This window comes from Rhipicephalus microplus, chromosome X (genome assembly GCF_043290135.1).
Source record: "Rhipicephalus microplus isolate Deutch F79 chromosome X, USDA_Rmic, whole genome shotgun sequence".
Taxonomy (NCBI): Eukaryota; Metazoa; Arthropoda; class Arachnida; order Ixodida; family Ixodidae; genus Rhipicephalus; species Rhipicephalus microplus.
Window position 1 is genome coordinate 183,714,573 of NC_134710.1, and position 18,216 is coordinate 183,732,788.

The 18,216-nt window shown below is 43.4% G+C and overlaps 1 protein-coding gene across 2 annotated transcripts in view; it reads right to left on the minus strand.

Annotated features, from left to right (window-relative positions):
- LOC119177243 (nephrin-like) overlaps positions 1-16,622 on the minus strand; it is a 710,418-nt gene extending 693,796 nt beyond the window's left edge. Inside the window, exon 1 of one of the 2 annotated variants that reach the window (XM_075878328.1) lies at positions 16,398-16,551. In XM_075878328.1, coding sequence (XP_075734443.1) covers positions 16,398-16,485 — 88 coding nt within the window. In that variant the 5' untranslated portion in view covers positions 16,486-16,551. Of the gene's footprint in view, positions 1-16,397 lie in introns of both variants that reach the window. The other variant, XM_075878329.1, reaches the window with a different exon arrangement.
- Between the last annotated feature and the right edge of the window lie 1,594 nt (positions 16,623-18,216).

Consider the following 18,216-nt stretch of genomic DNA (forward strand, 5'->3'; position numbering starts at 1 on the left):
ACAAAATCTCTTTGAAGACACAAAGGACGCTTGAGCTTTGCCTTTGAGTGTAGCACAAAATAGCTTTATCTAGTCCTTTTGCCACTACATTTCGTTCGCTGGTCCCGCTTCGCTTCTTAGCGGGCGCTTTAACCTTTCAGCTAGGAAAGGAAAATTTTGCAGTGTCATGAGCTTGGTCTAGGTAGTGCAGCGCCACTAGATTTATTAAATAATTGATTCATTGAAAAAAGCAACGTAATCTTTGTAGCTTACTTTAGGTAAATGTTTCAGAGATCCCAAAGCTTATTGAGCGTAAAAAATTTTGCCGGGCTCCATCACAAGGAAAGGATGCTAACGGGGGTCCCGTTACAGTTTTTAACTTTGGGACCCCCGTCTGTATATTAATATTACTGTACTACTTTTTTTGAAATGAATAATAAACTGAAACTGAAACTGAAACTGAAAGGAGCACCCATGCATGTAACATTGACCTTTCTAAACTATACTGGAATGCCTACAGCAAGTGCAGTTGCGACAAGTCATAACGCCATGATTTACGACTTCTGCGAATACTCGAAGCACGCACCATGCGTGCGCAAGGTAACACGCCCAACTACACAGTTGCATGTTTTGCTTATGCTGTTGCTACGGTTAGAAAAAATTTCCCCGTGCTCTTTGTACTTAGTGGGCCTTTACCCAGCATGGTGTAACGCAGTTGTCATGGTATGAAGCCTGGTGCGATTTCCATACTCAGTCCACGTCTACATGTGTTAATGGTTTGATTTTGAAGCAACATCAAGCCCAGGTGTGGCATTGGGATGTAACACCTGCTCGGCACGCAGAAGGCCTGTATTGACTTCTGGCTCATGACCATGATAATTAACAGTTACATATTGCTTCGAAACAGCTTCAATCCTTGGTATTGCTTTAGAATATAACACCTGCTCGTCACGCAGAAGTCCTGAGTTATGTTTGGGGCAAGCGAAGGATGGCCAGTCGGTAGACTGCGCCCGACGAAAACGAAAGATAGTTAAAACTGGTTGCGCAGATGAGGTACTAAGCCGTTCGCTTCTGTACGCTCCTTTGTTGCCAAACCCCGTGAGCTTTTGTTCACCGTACTTGGTGCTGGTGAGTCACCCACACGGCGGAAGCGTTCCCACGGTGAGCCAGTCTGAAAAACAAGTGGTCTTGTCGTGACACCACTCCCGACAGCATAACGTCGGGGCGCGCTGTCACAGTAGGCGTGGACAGACGGCAGTATCATGTGTACTAACTTCACACAGCCGACCGGCTTTCTAGCCAGGAATGTTGATGCGCGAAAGTATTTTCAATCTGTACTTTGACAAAGGACGCAGTTGTTTTTTAGCTGATTCCTTGGAGGATGAAGACAGCAAAGTGAAAGAACGCAGAGGCGGAGACACGTCTCTCAGAAGAAAGTTTTTTGCTGCTTTGGTGGAGCATCAAGAAGGGGTTCGTCCCACGAGGTGGCCTTAGTTGAGACGGGAGCTATTTATTGGATAGAAATGGAGGAAGGGGGATCTTAGTTCTCGAGGAGGAGATCGGGAAGCGTAGACATACTCTAAAAAATTGCACTAACTGCATGTTACACTGCAAATGCCGTCGAAAAACAATAGTCTGGCGTCTGAAGAGAGTGAAGAAAACATTTATTTGATAATCTGCACAAGAAAATTGGTGAATGGTATTCTGGAGGTGCTGCGTTAGAGTGCCTCGAGCATGCAGCAGAGGCGAACGAGCACATCAAGTCACGTCAAACATGAGACATGAGTGCTCTCTGGCAGTTATCCTGAAAAACTGGGCGCGCGCCGTGCGTGCCAGTCACTGATGTGATAAGGTGTAGAAGGCAAGGCGACGGGTAGGTGCCACCATCGTGTCGTCTTAGCAAAGCGTTGGAAACACTTACCGTTGGGTGCAAGCGTTGCATGGCCAGCATAGCATTATAAAGGCTACTATCCTTAAAATTACTAATGTATGCCTTTTCCAGTAAAAAATACACATACATAATTTTTACGTGTTGTTATGTTGCCTCAAATATGTGCAATAATTGCTTTTTAATTGACAATCACACAAGTCTGAACGCTGACTCCTTAAGCAATATTGGTGGGCGCTGCGAATGAAGTCGGCCGTTGGGAGTATCGTTTGATCACTTTGGTGCTGGTTAGGGTACCTTTAAGGGTATACAGACAGATGTACAGAGAGATAGACAGACAGACAGACCGACATTTTAGCGTCGAAGGTCCCTAAGATATACTATTGTATTTAAAGGTAGTGAAAATGAAGAAACTGGCCCCGTTTCTCCTTCGGCGCAGCGACTTTTCGTGCCCTCTTGCTGCAAGGACCACACGAGCAACGATTCTCCTTCAGTGTGAAAGTTTCTCCTCAGCCACAGGGGTCTTGCACGTGTGCATTAACACACCGAGCCGAGCCGCCCACGGCCACTCACGAGCAATTACTTTTACCTAAAATTGATGCAAGCAATGCAGGAGTGACGTTATTTTTTGTTTTTATTAGTGTAGAGTAAAAGCCCTCCTTTTTTATCGCCAGTCACTCACACGATGCTCCCCACACCTCTGTGTGTGTCTCGTGTTTATTCATACAACCAATTTGTCGCGAATACAAGGAGCTCTTGTAAGGTCCTTGTATTCTTTACTCTTGAACACTAAATCCCCGTCGTGGTGGTCTAGTGGATAAGGTACTCGGCTGCTGACCCGCAGGTCGCGGGTTCGAATCCCGGCTGCGGCGTCTGCATTTCCGATGGAGGCGGAAATGTCGTAGGCCCGTGTGCTCAGATTTGGGGGCATGTTAAGGAACCCCAGGTGGTTGAACTTTCCGGAGCCCTCCACTACGGCATCTCTCATAATCATATGGTGGTTTTGGGACATTAAACCCGACATACCTATCAAATCTTGAACTCTAAAGAGTCTTGCTTTATCGACCACCTTAGACTACACAAAAAGTGTTTTTTTTTCTGGCGACATACTTAGTAAGCATACGCATTTTTGGTTTCCAGGGGCACGGTCGTGCCCCTGGAAAAAACAAGACGGTTGCCAGGGGCACGGTCGTGGTTTTATTCCGAGTGCTTGGAAGGAGCCAAGGGTTGGAGCTGCTTCCTTCGCTCGGCCTATATATTATCGACGGTGTCTGGTCCACACGTCCGAAGGGACGTCGGTGTGGCTTCGTCTGCGTCGGTCTTTGGCACTTACCTGCTTCGTCGGCGCATATCTATCTATCTATCTATCTATCTATCTATCTATCTATCTATCTATCTATCTATCTATCTATCTATCTATCTATCTATCTATCTATCTATCTATCTATCTATCTATCTATCTATCTATCTATCTATCTATCTATCTATCTATCCGCCAGCGGCTCTTAGTTTACCAACCATTTCCATAATCACATAAATACCGAAATTGGTATGAAATAAGATGCATGTGTGAGAAGCATAAGTGACTAGTCATAACGTGAAAATCGTTACATGTATCTCATGAATACCATGATCTCCATTTTATGGCCTTGCTGCTCTTGTGGTGGTTTCGTTCACATGAAATATTGCAAAACTAGTGTGGTATGACATGACTGCATGGCGGACATAAGTGGCAGACCCTAACGTGGAAATCATGACATGCATGCCATGTAAGTCATGACTACATGCCACGCTCATGGCGCGCACGCAGTTGTTTCGCCAGGTTTACATATTCCTCATAAGGTACTGCGGGACTTGAATAGATGGCGAAGGTATATTACTGCTGCAAAGATGATGATCATGACATGCGTGTCATTGAAGAACATCACTACATGCCACGCTAATGATGCGCTCGCGGCCCTTTCGCTAGCTTCGCAAACACCAAATTTGCTATTACGTGGCGAGAATGGAGGACGACGGTAACTTACACGTCCCAATGTGATAAACATACCATGCGCTTCATACAAAAAAAATGACCCCATACTACGCTCCTAGCGCGCTCGTTTCCGTTCCGCTGATTGATTGATGTGTGAGGTTAAACGTCCCAAAACCATCATATGATAATAAGAGACACCGTAGTGGCGGGCTCCGGAAATTTCGACCACCTGGGGTTCTTTATTGTGCACCCAAATTTGAGCACACTGGGGTACAGCATTTTAGCTTCCATCAAAAATGCACGCGCCACAGCCGCGATTTGATCCCGTGACGGGCGGGTCAGCAGCCAGGTACCTTAGCGACAAGACCTCCACGGCGGAACTCGCGTGACCATTTTGCTAGCTCCACATATACCAAATTTTGTTTCACGCGGCGTGAACAGACGACAAAGGTAAATAACGCGTCCAAACATGGTAAACATGATATGTGTGCCATGTACAGTATGACTTAGGTCTGCCTCGTAACGTTGTGCTGATTTCAAAGTGATATATGAACCTTCCTCGTTCCTGCTTTCATATCACCGATTTCCAATGTACGTAGGATCTGCTAATTTTTCGTTTCTTTGTGAACTTCGGTGAGTTCGAACGAATCTATCTATCTATCTATCTATCTATCTATCTATCTATCTATCTATCTATCTATCTATCTATCTATCTATCTATCCGGCTACGACTTTTAGTTCTGCTGGACGTTTCGATAATGGGATGTACACCAAAATTTATGTGGCATATAATGATTGTATGACAAGCATGAGTGACTAGTCATAACATAAAAATCATCACATTTATGTCATGAATGGAATAATTTACATGTTAAGGTCTTGCTGATCCTGTGGTTGTTCCGTTCACATGAGATATAGCAAAACTGGAATGGTATAACATAAATGCATGACGAATATAAGTGCCATGCCTTCACGTTGAAATCATGACATGCATGCCATAAAATTTGATATTACGTGACGTGAATGGATGATGCAGGTATATCACTGGTGCAAACATGAAAATCATGACATGCGTGTAGTGTAAGAACATGAGTACATGCTACGCTCATGATGCGATCACAGTCGTTTCGATAGCTTCGCATACACAAAATTTGGAATTACGTGACGTGAATGAATGATTAAGGTACATGAATAGTGCAAACATATTAATCATGACATGCGTGTCATGTAAGAACATGACTGAATTAAACGTTCATAATTCTGTCGTGGTCATTTCGCTCACTTCACACACACACCAAATTTAGTGAAACGTGACGTGAATGGGTGATGAAGGTATATGACAGGCGCAAACATCATAGTCATGACATGCGCGTCATGTAAGAACATGACTACATGTCACACTCATGATGCACTCGCGGTCGTTTCAAACACTTCACATACACCAAATTTAGTATTACGTGAAGTGAAAGAATTGTGAAGGTATATCAAAGGTGCAAATATGATAATCATGTCATGCATTTCATGTAAGAAATGACTACAAGCCATGATCATGATGCGCTCGTGGTGGTTTCGCTAGCTTCACATATACCAAATTTGATATTGCGTGACGTGAATTGACGACGAGCTCACATGCCAGGTGCTAACATGATAATCATGACATGGAAGCCATGTGCGGCATAATTCACGACTGCCTCGTAGGGTTATAGCAATTTTAATGTGGCAGTATAAGCTTCCTCATACGTGCTTCGCATATCATCAATTCTTACAGTACGTAGGATCTACCAATTTTTTCCGTGTTATAACCCGTTGTGTCACCATGTAACGTCCTTGTTGTGTGTCTATATAAGTGCCGTCATAAAGTGAAAAGAAAGAGGGAACAGCCTCACCAGTTTTTTAAAACGTTGCTGTCCCTGACGCAACTTGTTCTGGTATCTTTTTGTCAGTTCTAAAGAACCTCGTTACATAGTTGCATAGATCGAGCCCGTACAACGCATTTCTACTTGGTTGTTTCTTATGACTTTTATGTACTGCCTGTCTTAGCGCTTCATAAACAGTCGCGAATACTGCACAATACCACAAAGTGTGCAAAAGTTAAAACGTTACGTCCGCTGCAATCCACTAGCTTCCTTCGCCTTATGCAACTAACTTAACCTAAACAGGCCGTTTTCGCCATTCTTTGCGCTGATCCTTGTAATCTTTTGCCCTTAAAGCAAACAGTCATTTAATCCTTGTAGTAGCTTTCCAACTGCTGACTCGCTCTTTCTACTTTGTTATTTTTGATGGCTGCATGTTATGTACGCGTGGCTGGTAATAATTACAGCTGTGACGCCGACGACCCCGAAGTTAAGCAAGACCATCGCGAAGACGTTACTCCAATAACCACAAAGCAAGGCTAATATAAGAGCCTCGAGCCACATGGTTACCAGCGCCGAGAGATTTCCGAAACGCACAGCTTGTGGCTAATAATTATCCGACAAAACAACGTCAGGAAAATGATGCTGCTTAGCATCAAACCATTATCACAAGACACAAAATTTTGAGACAGAAATAAACAAACGTGGCTTCAAAGATTATTTCGATCATTCTCTATCATGGTGAATTCTTAATTTTTAGTGGGTTATCAAGCTCGCAATAATTTTCTTCCTTCTTTTGTTCATTAGCTTTCCTTATGATCATCATATTTTTTCCCCCAGCATCTCTCTCTTCCGACGGACAATCTTGTATGAGCCCGTGCTTGTGAACTGCACTCGTTTGTTTTTACAATTAGCTGGCATATGAAAGCGGGGTCTGGTGTCTGGACCTGAGCGGCGCAATCCAGATGCTCGTGACGACACCGAACAAAATGCGGCGAAGCATACGAAACGCAGACCAAAGTCAGCGTTGCGTGTGGTCGGAGCAGGCCACGTCGCATGCACCGTTGTCCAGGCCGCATCATTATGGGAGCTTCTTTCGGGACCCTCTGCATCGTCAAGTTTGCCGCACCACACTATGTCGCTCGTTTGAGGCTCCCTTAGCTCTATGTGCTGCTCACAGAGCTTTCTGCGGCCACCACTGGGCTTCACTAATCCTTCGCGTAATGCGTGGGCAAAGAATCGCTATTTTTTTTCAACAAGGGAACCACTGGCTGGGATGTTCGCCATAAACATCACAGAAGGCAAATGCATGGAAATATTGTTTCCTAATTAAAAAAGGGGCATGCTATGCTTTGACTGAAAAAAAAGGAACAGCGACACTACTGCGAATTACATAATGGTTCTATATGAATGCACAAAATGCTTTCAATATAATTTGACCCTCCCCCCTTAATATTTTGTGCTTTAGACACTATTCCCTGTTTCCGTCTTCAGGATTAAAAACCTCATTTGGCTCACATTAGATCGTTTTGTTTTGTTCTTTTGAGTATATTTTCTGAACTTGGAATAAAAGAACTATTCTTTTGCTTGCTGTGTTTTATTTCCCGTTTTCATTCTATCGCGCCAACTAGCCTTCTCGCGGTATACAAAATTCATTTATCCCACTACTCGCTCACAACAGTTTGCACACAAGGACGCATACATGGCTTGCAGTGACAAAATGTAGGTTGAGTTATTGCAGCAAAAACCTAAAACAAGACATTGACGCAAGACCAATTAGACCAGAAAGTCTAATAAATATGACTTCTTGATGTATTTTCTGACAATTTGTTGGAATGAACAGGGTGGAAGTACTTTAATATTTTCAAATTATACATGCTGCTGTTTTCAATATGTCATCTTGAGGAAACGACAAAAGTATTTCCATGTTTGTTAAGAAGTTTAACTGCGTCTGCTTACGTTTTCATTTTAAGTTTTATGTTTTGTATTTGCGCAACCACTCTTCCCTATTGCGGGCGTAGCCAAAAAGAAGGTGGTTGGGCAGGTTAAAAGCCGCCCCCCCCCCCCAAATTTTCAGTTTCTTGTGAATATCTACATGCACTCATACAAACGCACGCATGAACATAGATAAAGTAGGCTGGCGCCCGAAAAAGGATTCTTGGCTATGACCCTGTTGTTTATGCTGAATTATGTCATCAAAGAGACGTGATAAGCGTAACGTGAAGGTACACGCAGAAAGAGAAGTGGATCATGGAAGACTCTGGTGTTCGGGACACCTGAGTCAAAATCAAGAAGGAATGGATAGGCATGGGCATGGCCTGTAGCACGTCGGTAATCTAACTCCATGTGATTAAGAGCGACAGGATGGAATCCAAGAGAAGGCAAGCGCGTGAATTGGAGGCAGGAATTTGGCTGGGAAGACGAAATTAATATGTTTTTAGGGGTAACGATGCCACAGCAAGCACAGGATCATTCTGTGGCCGAAAAAGACGAAAGGACTTTGCCCTGTACTAGGTGTAGTCCGGATGCTGCTGATGATGATTAAATTTTATTTTGATCTTTGAGAAAAAAAGAAAACATTTCGTGTGTCAGTAGCCCAGAACATTCTGAATATTTTTAAATTTTATATGCGCTTGTGTTCTATGCAACCACTGCGCATGACGCGCAACAATGAAAGGTTGTAGTATGATGTCACGCAACACTGTTGTTTATACTACAGTGATTGTCACTATAGCAATATAATTTTCTAAGTACATTGTACTTAGAAGTGGCATTTTGATTTTTTTTTGTATTGGTGGTGTCAGACGCTATACCTTTAGCGAGCTTTCGCCAAATTCCTTAGCATCAATATTGACCTCTTAGAAAATAATGAAAATAAATAGTAGATACATCTCAAAGTTTAGAAGGACCGACCAGAACAGTTCTATATTTTTCTGAGACCAGTGTACCTCTCAACAGTGTTGCGTTTTTTCTTTCATTGTCTTTGTGCGAGACACCCGAGATGCCTTTATGAAGAATACAGGTTCAATGAAAATAAACAAAATTTGTGCAATGAGGCCATTTTCACACTGACAAGGGTACGAATAAGTAAAAACAAATTGCTTTACATTGTTGCATTTTGTTCTTGAGCGGGAAAAACAAAAGCCTTTCTCCTAGTTTGTTCGAACAGGATGAAAACTCTGAAAATGTCAGCAGTTTCGCCGGACCTCGCCTGTTTCACCGGGGCTCGAAAAGTGAAGCTTGGTCTTACTATTTGTCGCTGTCACCGGGTCTGGCCCATTCAAGCGCGGTATTGATGTCACCCCAAAATCCTGATAGATAGAGCACGCTTGTCAGTTCATATGTTGCACATCTAAAATATACCTCTACAGACGCGCGGGTTATAACGACTGCGTTAAGCGCTAAAAAGCATATTCTCAGGCCAACGAGTGGGGTAAACTGAGCACAGTTTTTTCATTAAGCAACCTTTGAACTCCTCCTCTGTTGTGGTTTCTGGCTTGCTGCACCTGCTTGGTCGAACTAACCAGGGAAGCGAAGTCCACGTTCGCGCTAGCTCCTGTATCCGCCTAATTCTAGAGCGACGTTAATTCGTCGCTCTAGAGCGACAATGGCAATGTCGTGACTTTTCACCTACAAATTTCGCCACGAAAGTACGCACTCGATGAAGCACGCCAAGTGTGACACAGTTTCTCTTTTAAACAATGCCCTCAGTGTTTCACGCAACGATAGTTTCTCATATGCCTGACCCATTTTTTTTGTGAGATTGTAAAGCAAAAAAAGATGCGCAGCATTGCAGTCAGCGCATGAACTACTACAACACTTCTCGAACATTCAACCCTGTTATACCATATCTACACGGGCACGCTTACCTCAGCTACGGAAAATCGCAGTTCCCGTAAACCGCAATTTCATCAATTTAGACGAAAAGCCTAACCGCAGCTATCCCACTGATCGTGGTTGCTCCGAACTGAGGTTGCCCAGCTCAGTTAAGAAAGCTAGCTAACAAAGGGGCGGCACCCATTACATCTGTAGCAGGCAATGCGACTCCAATGAAGGTCAAAACGTCTACCCAAAAACAAGTCAACTGGCGTTTACCAACAGAGACGCTGACCCAAGGTACAGAACGTTAAAACAAAGCACTATACAACCTTCTAATACAATCTAGCGATACCAAAGAGTTCTCGTAATGAACTGTATTGGTTTTCGCACCAACCGCATAAGTTGACTTCACCCATATGTTTGGACACTAGCCCTTATTCACATCAAACATTGTCAAAACACTTGATGAAATACGTTTGGGGACTGTTGTCAAAAGGAGGAAGGATTAATTTTAAATGAAATGCGTTATTTTTGTCAGTATACATATAAAAACTACTTATGCATTTGTATTTTAAATCACAAATTTGATGATCACGTGACCTGCTTCAAAGACCCAAACTACGGATAACTTTTCATGCGTCACATGTGCCAACTGCAGTAGTCACTAAGTGTAGTTTACACTAAATAACTGAAGGCCCGTGTGCTCAGATTTGGGTGCACGTTAAAGAACCCCAGGTGGTCTAAATTTTCGGAGCCCTCCACTACGGCGTCTCTCATAATCATATAGTGGTTTTGGGACGTTAAACCCCACATATCAATCAATCAACTAAATAAGTGAGGTTCGTCACAACTCAGGTTCTTGCCCATGTACTTGATAGTGTGTTTGGGAAACGCATCCTGATGAACATCACTTCAATTACAATGTTGACCCTCGAGAACAATCTAGCTTACCTATACATTGTGTGACTTAGCAGATATGTTGTTTCCAACAAGCGATTCTCAGGCTGAAATTAGCTTTAACAAGTATACTTTTCTGTCCCTATGCATTTTCGTGACATCAGAAGACAACAATATGCAAAAATGTTGTTACCCATGCCTTGGTTTTCAACTTTCACTTAGCATTAAGGTACATACTATTATAATAAGGTAATGCAACGAACACACTTTTCTAATAGAGGAGGTTAGAGGGTTTAGTGCCTAACATATATGATGAAGTGCACCCGATTCCACGTGCACTCTTCTTGCATCCGGGTACGGCAGAGGAGGGCGGAAAACTGGGCGATGGTGACAGTGACTGAGTGAGCACAAATACCGACACGCTCAGCGCATGCAACGTACACTAGAACTCTTCAACCAGATTTCTCGAAGCATTATATGCATATGAGAGTGTTTTGCTACCTCTGCTACCATTGCCTATAACTTTCGAAACATGACCGTTTTTTTAGCATACCTAGTTTGAAAGAGTGTTGTCGTAAATCTGAACTGATCATTCATAGTATACCTCAAAAAGTGAATGAAAACATAACCAGGAACTTTATGACGAACATGGATGCTTCGATGCGTATCGCTGTACACATAATACTGCCGTTTTGCTCATTATTGGTTTTGATTACGCTTGCTACTAAAAACATATATTCGTGTGTATCTTTCATACTTGTTCCGTAAGTGCATTTTGGCCTATGTATAATTATATATCTATATATACACAAGACGCGTGTGAAAGTCCAACAACTAGTTATAATGCTCCCTTAAGGAAAACTATTGGTACATTCGGCACCCTACAATGCTTACTTGTTTACTCTGCTGTATACAAAAGTATTATTCGCTTCTTTCATCGTTTTACTGACATGGACAGCTCTCTTTCAGTTCATTGACAAGTCTTAGAAAACTGGCGCATCAATTTTAGATGCGGAAGCATCTTATACTCGCGCCTTGTAGTGCGCCGTCCGCACCGCTTCTCGAACATTCGACAGCTGACGCGCGCGCATGCGCCGTCGCGCCGTCGCCCACCATCTGTGCCGCGCGCGCTTCTCCTTCGAGAACATTCGACAGCTGACAGCGCATGCGCCGTCGCGCCGTCGCCATCTGTGCCGCGCGCGCGCTTCTCCTTCGAGAACATTCAACAGCTGACAGTGCATGCGCCGTCGCGCTGTATATATACTCAAGGTCGGCGCTCGCTCGCTCAGTTGCCGCTCGTCGGTTGGTTTGTACGGCGCGTCGACGTCCAAGGTCGCGGTGAAATGAATTCCAACGAATCCACAAACACAATGATCGACGTCCCTTCGACCAGTGCCGTCCTTTCGCATACGTGTGTACGTGTTCACTCATTTAACACCCCCTCCTACAACCACGTTAACCAATTTAGCCATCCACCCAAGTAAGTCGCAATTTAACACCCCATTTCACAACCACGTTAACCAATTTAGCCATCGACCCAAGTAACTCGCACTTTAACACCCCGATAACCAATTATATGCTCCGCATCCTCCTCAGTGTTCCCCCGAGGGAAGCTGCGGGCAATTTTTTTCAAGTATACGGCTCTTTCGCGGTGCTGGGGAAGCTGGAATTTAGACGCTCAGTGCCACGTTATTGAAAGGGCATGGTGTCATGCACCGCGGTTGGCAAATTGAAGGACCTGCCATCATTCCACCAGCGCCTAAATATACATTAAACCAACCAGCGTTGAGAGTGGTGAACGGAACATGCCCGCTCACTGCCACAGAGAAAACTGTCTCGCGATCACAGTCCACGCCAGCACATCATTATCACAAATTGTTTTTCTCAGTGCATCCTGACATGCAACGCCGCTGCCTTCTTGTAAACTGCAGTGTTGTGATTTATGGCACGCGTGTAAAAGATGAAGCAGGCAGCGATTGAGCTAAAGCTGTAAATTTCCGACTAAAGCTTTTTTGTTGGAGAGCGGTAGACCTGGGGCACACTTGGTCACGCGACATATGCGGGTTGTCGGCGTGAACAAGCCCCGGAAAGAGTGTTGCAAAACGTGTAGAGTGAGCCGACCTGAGGGGGAACTCGTGAAGTCACAACTCGTGGCAATCAAGGCAAAGTGACGAGCCATCACACGGTATGGTGCGCTAAAAGCCGAAGCACACGACGCTAAATTCTTAAGGTGGAATAAGGCGCCCTGCGGAAGCCATCATGGAGGAGCGACGCCAAAGAGCAACACAACGCCACCGGGAAGGAGATAGAATCAGAGATGGCCACCTCTCAGAGCATAGTATATAAGGTTGGACTTCTTATAAAAAGGTGCTCAGAAAATTGTATAGTAAATTATTCTGATGTCGCTATGAACATTGAACCTTGATGTAAAAGTATTAACCACATACAGCACGTGCTTTATGATGCAAAATGACGATAACGGATCGCGTGACGTAATATAACTGTCAGCCGACTGTTTTCGATGCATACGCGCTTCTCTGATAGGATGACAAGCAAAGTGAAGTCTTTAATAAAGTGGCCGCTATTAGTTTTTGTTGATTATCTTCTCAAGATTGGTGTACTTACAGAAGAACCAGATCTCTGCAAACAAAATGTAGCATAAACAAGAAAAATGCAAAAACAAACAACTCCGACTATATATCTATAAGATACTCTAGCGTGGATAAAGACACCTGATAAGGAATGCAGCTGCAGTTTTGACGAATCTTAAAAGCGTCCTTGTCGAAACGTCCGCTTCAGCGACATTCCTTGGAGAATGGCTTGTCATTGCCGCAAGCCTCCAAGCTTCCCTTCTTTTTTTAAGCTACTATACTGATTGGTTTTACACAACCTTCTATTTTACGTGCTTTGGGTTTTCTATTCCACAGTGGTACCTGGAAATACATTATCGTGCGCTCCAATGTTTTCCGATATTCACATTTAAAGCTTCTGTATCAAAGGAACCGAAAGAAAACGCACACAAGGACTGACCTTCTGTGTACGTACTCATAAAATTGGGCATCATTCAACGCGTTTTTGGTCCCATTATTCGTAGTATATATTTATATAACTGATGATCGCACCACGCGTTGATACAAGTAAAGGCTTACACAAAGAAGCTTACACCGAACAACACAATACATTCATACCTTTGAAACAGCAAACACACTGTTTATCCTGCATCAGCGATGAGAGGAAAGATGACGCTGTGCAGCTACAAATTACTTCTGTCTCTCAGAACGCCATTATAAGCGACGGCATTTTATTCAAGCGAGTGCCTTCGAAGTATAATGCAAGACCCCGAGAAGAATTTCGCTGCCTTGAGTTGCAAAAGCACGCAGAAAAAAAGAAGAAAAAAAAACTAAAATTCATGCTCTATCTAAGATTTTAACCTCATAAATATTCCGCAGAAACTCAGAATTTCGCGTAAATATAAATGTGATCCTGAAAGCGCAAAGTTCGATATATTGAACGCACGCAACAACGCAGTCGCCTGTGTATACGCACTGCGCTTTGTCTTTTGCGCTTCCCGTGTGCACTGTACGGGGGACTGATTTAATTAATATTCCACGCTGTTATTATGTTCACCTGAATGAGGGCTGCATTAAGTAAAACGTAAATGTCTCGTTTCACAATGCATAACTGTTTGAATTGTGAGCGGCAATTATAGAAAGCATTTCGCATAATTAAGTTCAAATAGAGACCGAAACTAGTTTGGCTGTTCACTCCTAGAACAGGGGTTTATCCTTAGTGCTTCATCACTGTGTTTCATCTACTGTTTTCTCTTACTTATCGCCACATATTATTTCAAAAATGAATGCTTTCTTATGTAACATTTTGTAAGAGGGAAGTGTCAGCGCACTGGCAGTTTCAGTGGTTGTTGATGATTATATTCTCTTCTGTACCACCTGCGTTTGCTGTTTAAAGCTATGAAGAACTCAAATATGTTGCGCTTCTCTCCGTACTTGTGTGACATGATGTAACATAACAAGATACCAATTTTCTTCAATACAAGCTATACATCATAGGCCAGTTTGTAGCCTGTGTTTTAAAGCTCGACAATGAGCTTTTCTTCGATTTTTTTCTTACTATCTAGACCAGTGATTGCTTAGCAAGCCACCATAAACCTTTAAGAAATGGTTTACTTCGTGAGCACTAAGTGTTCAGTCTGAACTTGTTGACAGTTTTGCCACGACCACGGTCGGCTTTATTCCTATTATTTCGACGTACCTATAAATATGAAGTTGTTTGCTTCTAGTGATATCGAATCACGGTATAGAGTGTCCGGAAAATAAAGTGCTTAAGATTGCAGGAGATTTTATTTCGCATTGGTCATCGATAATCTGTATGATAAAAAGAAGTTGTTACACAGAGTATGATTCAGGTGTGTCGCGCCGGCTGCTCGTCTCTGACAAGGTAGTTATGATTATGATGGTCACAGCAAACATTTTGGAAAACAAGACACGCGTTTTTCATGCACATAGTTCGACTAATGCAAAAGTAAAAACATGCTGCAGGAATGTACAAAAGACGTAACTTTTAGTTTGCCGATTGATGCTTCTTTAATATAAACCTATACACTAAAGTGCTTTCTTAAGTTTTTTTTATTAGTGTTTTGCGTGCGTGTTATATCTGCTAGCAGGCAAAGAGTAAAAACAAACTGATTGAAAAAAATAGTTTTCAAAAACAAAAACAAAATGCAGGCAGTCTCAAGACGCCCTTCATTATAAATAGAAGAAAAAAATCAACCCTTTGTACACCGATAACTGAGCGGGTAACGGCTACATTGTTCTTTTCATGCATTCACTTCGCTACTAGTTCCGCGATAGATTGCTCTTTTCTGTTATCCTCACTTTATTTTTTGAGTAATGTAAAAAAAAACTGTGAGGTTTCCTTGAGTACGTTGTCAAGAAATGAACATTCACGCGAATGAGCTTTGCTTTCGAGCATGTTTCAAGCGTAATTTTCATAAAGTGTTTACGACTGCATGCTTGTGAAGTACTTGCTGCACAGCCAGATATGAAAAAAATGCGGCTTGTCCTCATCAGCTATTCGTTTACTTCACAGTTTCCTTTCAGGCATGATGAATACTTCGTCCTTGTTATTTATCGCCCTTATGAATTATAGTGCGATATAGACATTTTTCTACTGTTCATACAGAATCAAGCTCGTTTCACAGCAGCCGCCATATTGTGGTCACTGTGTTTTGTCGATTACTATTTTGTTTTATTCGGTTTGAATGGCCTTTCACACTACTCACAGAACTTCTTTCAGATTACGAGAAAGCCTATATGACAGTAATGCATTCAATGAAAAGCAGGTTTTGTATTTAAAAAGTTATCTTTACTGTCACCAAAAAACTTGTTCATGGCGTGCTATTTTAAGAAGTAAAAGCCAAGTTCTTGTTTTAAAATGCCTGCCAAAGAAAAAAACTCCTGCTTTTTTCTGCAGAGTGCGCGAGTGAGGCTGGTATTTTCTTTGTATTCCTCAAAACTCTATAAAAATGCATATTTAATCACAAAATTGGCTCAACATTAGGCTGGCAGAGAAGAGTTGCCAGCTGACCACCGTGACCGATTTAAGCTCGACCGCAACATGTACCGTAGATGGCAGTAACATTTCACTGACCAATCGGTAGACAAACCTATTCCGAAACACTCTTCCGTTCCGACAGCCTAGAACGAATGGTCCCTGTTAAAGATTTTCTCTGTCACACGCGAAGTGTTTCTTCAACTGACAATGTCTTCACTGAAAAAAGCCAACGCAAGCGTGTTGCCTTACTGTCAGCCGGAGCCCGAGGCAGCGACCGAAGCGGCGGGTCTCTTTCAGTAGACTTTTTATAGTTTTCGATAAGAAGTTTACTGAAAGTTCTCAATTGAGTAGCGAAGCACAAACAGGATACGGGGAGAAAGTAGAACAGGGTGGTTGACACAGCTGCAACACTCACCATGTTCGCTCGGGGCACCTTTGACGATCAGGGCGAACGTAATCGCGAGCAGAGCCGGGGCGCCGGACGCCCGACGTGCGGATTCCATGGAAGCGGGGCTCGGCGAGCGTTCGCGTAGTCCGCCGGAAGAGCGCAAACACCGGGTGGCCCAGCGGGGATGCGCGAACCGAGGGCCGCCTGCTGCTTTCGCTCGCGACTGGCGGCGCTGCCGGCCTGGATGAGCGGGCCACCCACAGATGGCGGGGCGAACGCGCCTCGGCTCACTACAGAGGCTACGCGCACAGAGAAAGAGTCTTAGCGCGATCCATCGCAGTAAAGCAAGTGGCTACGTCCGTGCGCTTAGGCTGCCGAGGTTGGGACTTAACTCCACCCCGTCGGCGGCGTCCCAAGTTAAAAAGAGAGTTGCATGCGGGAATGCTGGTGTACCATGCACTCGTTTCACCCTAAAAGAAAAGAGAACGAGAGGTTAAGCCAATGAAGAGCAAAAATCATTGAGCTAAAGCATGTCAGCCAAGCTCACCGTGATATAATAGAGCGGGAACGTATGTGGTGTACGTTATCATTGATTGGTTTAACGTCCCAAAACCACCATATGATTATGAGAGACGCCGTAGTGGAGGGCTACGGAAATTTCGACCACCTGGGGTTCTTTAACGTGCACCCAAATCTGAGCACACGGGCCTACAACATTTCCGCCTCCATCGGAAATGCAGCCGCCGCAGCCAGGATTCGATCCCGCGACCTGCGGATCAGCAGCCGAGTACCTTAGCCACTAGACCACTGCGGCGGGTCGTGGTGTACGTAATCAAGAGCGTGACAAATGCCCATCTGGCAATGAAAAAGCATGGTAAAATATACAACTCGCCAATAGGTGCAACTAATAAAGCGTGAAAGGTTTCACGTTTCGGTGCCCGTATGGGTTCCCTAGACGAAAATAACAGCAATCGTAATGATTTTTCTTTTTTTATAGTTGAGATGGTCATGTTCGATTCCGCATATACTGGGTCGATTTCCGCGTATCCTGCTGTCTAAAAATTGCGTCGTCTGATGTGCATTAACTCCAGCATTTATAATGAAAGTAGTAATTACAAGTTCTTTTAGTCCAGGCGTATAAAACACGTGGTGCGGCACGTACGTGACTGTCTTCATCCCATACAATTTTTGCTTTTATTTTCTTAACAAACGCTTGAGACCGTTCACGCAGACATGCAAGTACACTCAAGCGTTTCGTGTATTTAGGTGTGTGTGCGCGTGTGGTGTACTTTATGCGGTCACGCTCAGTTAAACGATAGCCGTAGGAAAAAAAAGCAAATTGCAGAAATTGCGTGCAGATTCCAGATCAGTCATTCTGGAGAACAGCATTGATGTGTTTGTCGAAACCAGACGTCATATACGCTTCAGGAATGACTCGTGTATGAAATCCACAAAAAGATTTTTTTTTCCAAAACAGCAACATCACCTGACGTATTGTAGAGTCCCTTTCCGCCCCCCATTTTTCCTCGGTGAGGTTATAAACATGCTATACAATTGCGTTTTCTTTTCATTAGTTTTTTTTTTTACTTTTCTTGTCAGACATTTTTTAAAAGCTTGAATATATTTAACACTGCATCCATGAACATCGGCATTCTTTTTTTTAGTCTAATTTCCTACAAACTTCTTTTTTATCCGCAGTTACAGAATAAATAACGCCGAGCTTCATACACGTATGTAGGCAAGTATTAGGTACATTTCCACGTGTGAAGCTTCTGCGTATGCTCGCCTTTGTTCATCTTTGTATACACGAAGCCGGCACTCGGGTTATAAAAAGAGCGTGACATAA